The following is a 1,123-nucleotide window of genomic DNA, read 5'->3' as shown; positions in this document are numbered from 1 at the left end:
GGGAGGGCCAGACATCAGCAGGAAGGGGGGGCCTGGAAACCGCCGGACACCCCAATAATCAGGATTAGCACCCCCCTCCCCCGTCTGGATCCGGAGGATCCAAGCAGACCAGATCAGCCTGGAGACCCCACAATCTTCTCTGATGATCGCACGAAGATCAGGGGGCTTCGGGGCTCCTCATTTTTGGGGGTCCCTCGATTGATTAACTCGCTCGGGGCCGTCCCCCCTCCCCAAATCCTACTGACACCTCCCTCACCTACCGTGCCCCCCCCAATCTGGTCGGCCGACGAAAATCGAGGTGAAAGAAGGAGATACCAGGCCACCATTTTAAGACAGGAAGAGAGGGGGAGGCACCCTGACATCTCTCATCACTTGGGGGGCTAATGTTTCGTTTGGGGGGCGTGTGACCCCCCCCCCTCACAGCTGCCATTCATGATCGACATTTAAAGGGGCCTTGATCGGCCGGCTCGGGGGGTCCCCTTTTCCGTTTGTCTTTTTTTTAAAATTTTTAATGAAAGGAGCATTCCCCCTTCTTTTTTTTTTTCTCCTTGTCAAGGGCCGCGGCCTACTTGTTTGTTTTGCCTCCTCCGGCGGCTCCGGTGTTTCCTGAGCTGCGAGGCCGGCCCGCGGGTGGCGGTGAGCGGTCAGAGTCGGGGAGGAGAGCTCGGTGCAGGCCGTGACTCGGAGGAGGGAAGAGTGTTGCCATAGAGGCGGCTGGCAGCACGAGGAGGAGAATGGGCTGTCTGGGGAACAGTAAGACGGAGGACCAGCGCAATGAGGAGAAGCAGCAGCGGGAGGCCAACAAGAAGATCGAGAAGCAGCTGCAGAAGGACAAGCAGGTGTACCGGGCCACGCACAGGCTACTGCTGCTAGGTGAGCTTGCAGGGTGGGGCCCTCACTGTACTGTGCTATGTGGAGTCAAGCTTGGGACTTGTAGTCCCCCCCCCCAGAGGTTGCAGGGAGACATCTTGGCTGTGGTCTCTTTGGTGTTTTGCATGGCCCAGCCAAGACCTATTGCTGCTTCTGTGTATCTGGTTACCCCTAATGTAGTCTGTTATCCCCTGGTCTGTAGTACTTCTCGTCAATATCACTGATGGGGGGTCCTCTGAGGCCCTTGTCTTTA

The 1,123-nt window shown here is 57.6% G+C and overlaps 1 protein-coding gene across 3 annotated transcripts in view; it reads left to right on the top strand.

The window, feature by feature from the left end:
* The window catches only part of GNAS (GNAS complex locus), a 125,818-nt gene that overhangs the window by 50,277 nt on the left and 74,418 nt on the right, over positions 1 to 1,123 (top strand). For 2 of the 3 annotated variants that reach the window (XM_018574643.1, XM_018574650.1), the window contains exon 1: positions 236 to 873. The exons of the other annotated variant lie outside the window; for it this stretch is intronic. In XM_018574643.1, the coding sequence (XP_018430145.1) occupies positions 735 to 873 (139 nt within the window). In that variant the 5' untranslated portion in view covers positions 236 to 734. Of the gene's footprint in view, positions 1 to 235; positions 874 to 1,123 lie in introns of those variants that run through there. 3 annotated transcript variants of the gene reach the window in all.

Source organism: Nanorana parkeri, unplaced genomic scaffold (assembly GCF_000935625.1).
Source record: "Nanorana parkeri isolate BGI_ZX_2015 unplaced genomic scaffold, ASM93562v1 scaffold50, whole genome shotgun sequence".
Classification (NCBI taxonomy): Eukaryota; Metazoa; Chordata; class Amphibia; order Anura; family Dicroglossidae; genus Nanorana; species Nanorana parkeri.
This window is presented reverse-complemented; position numbering and strand designations above follow the sequence as displayed.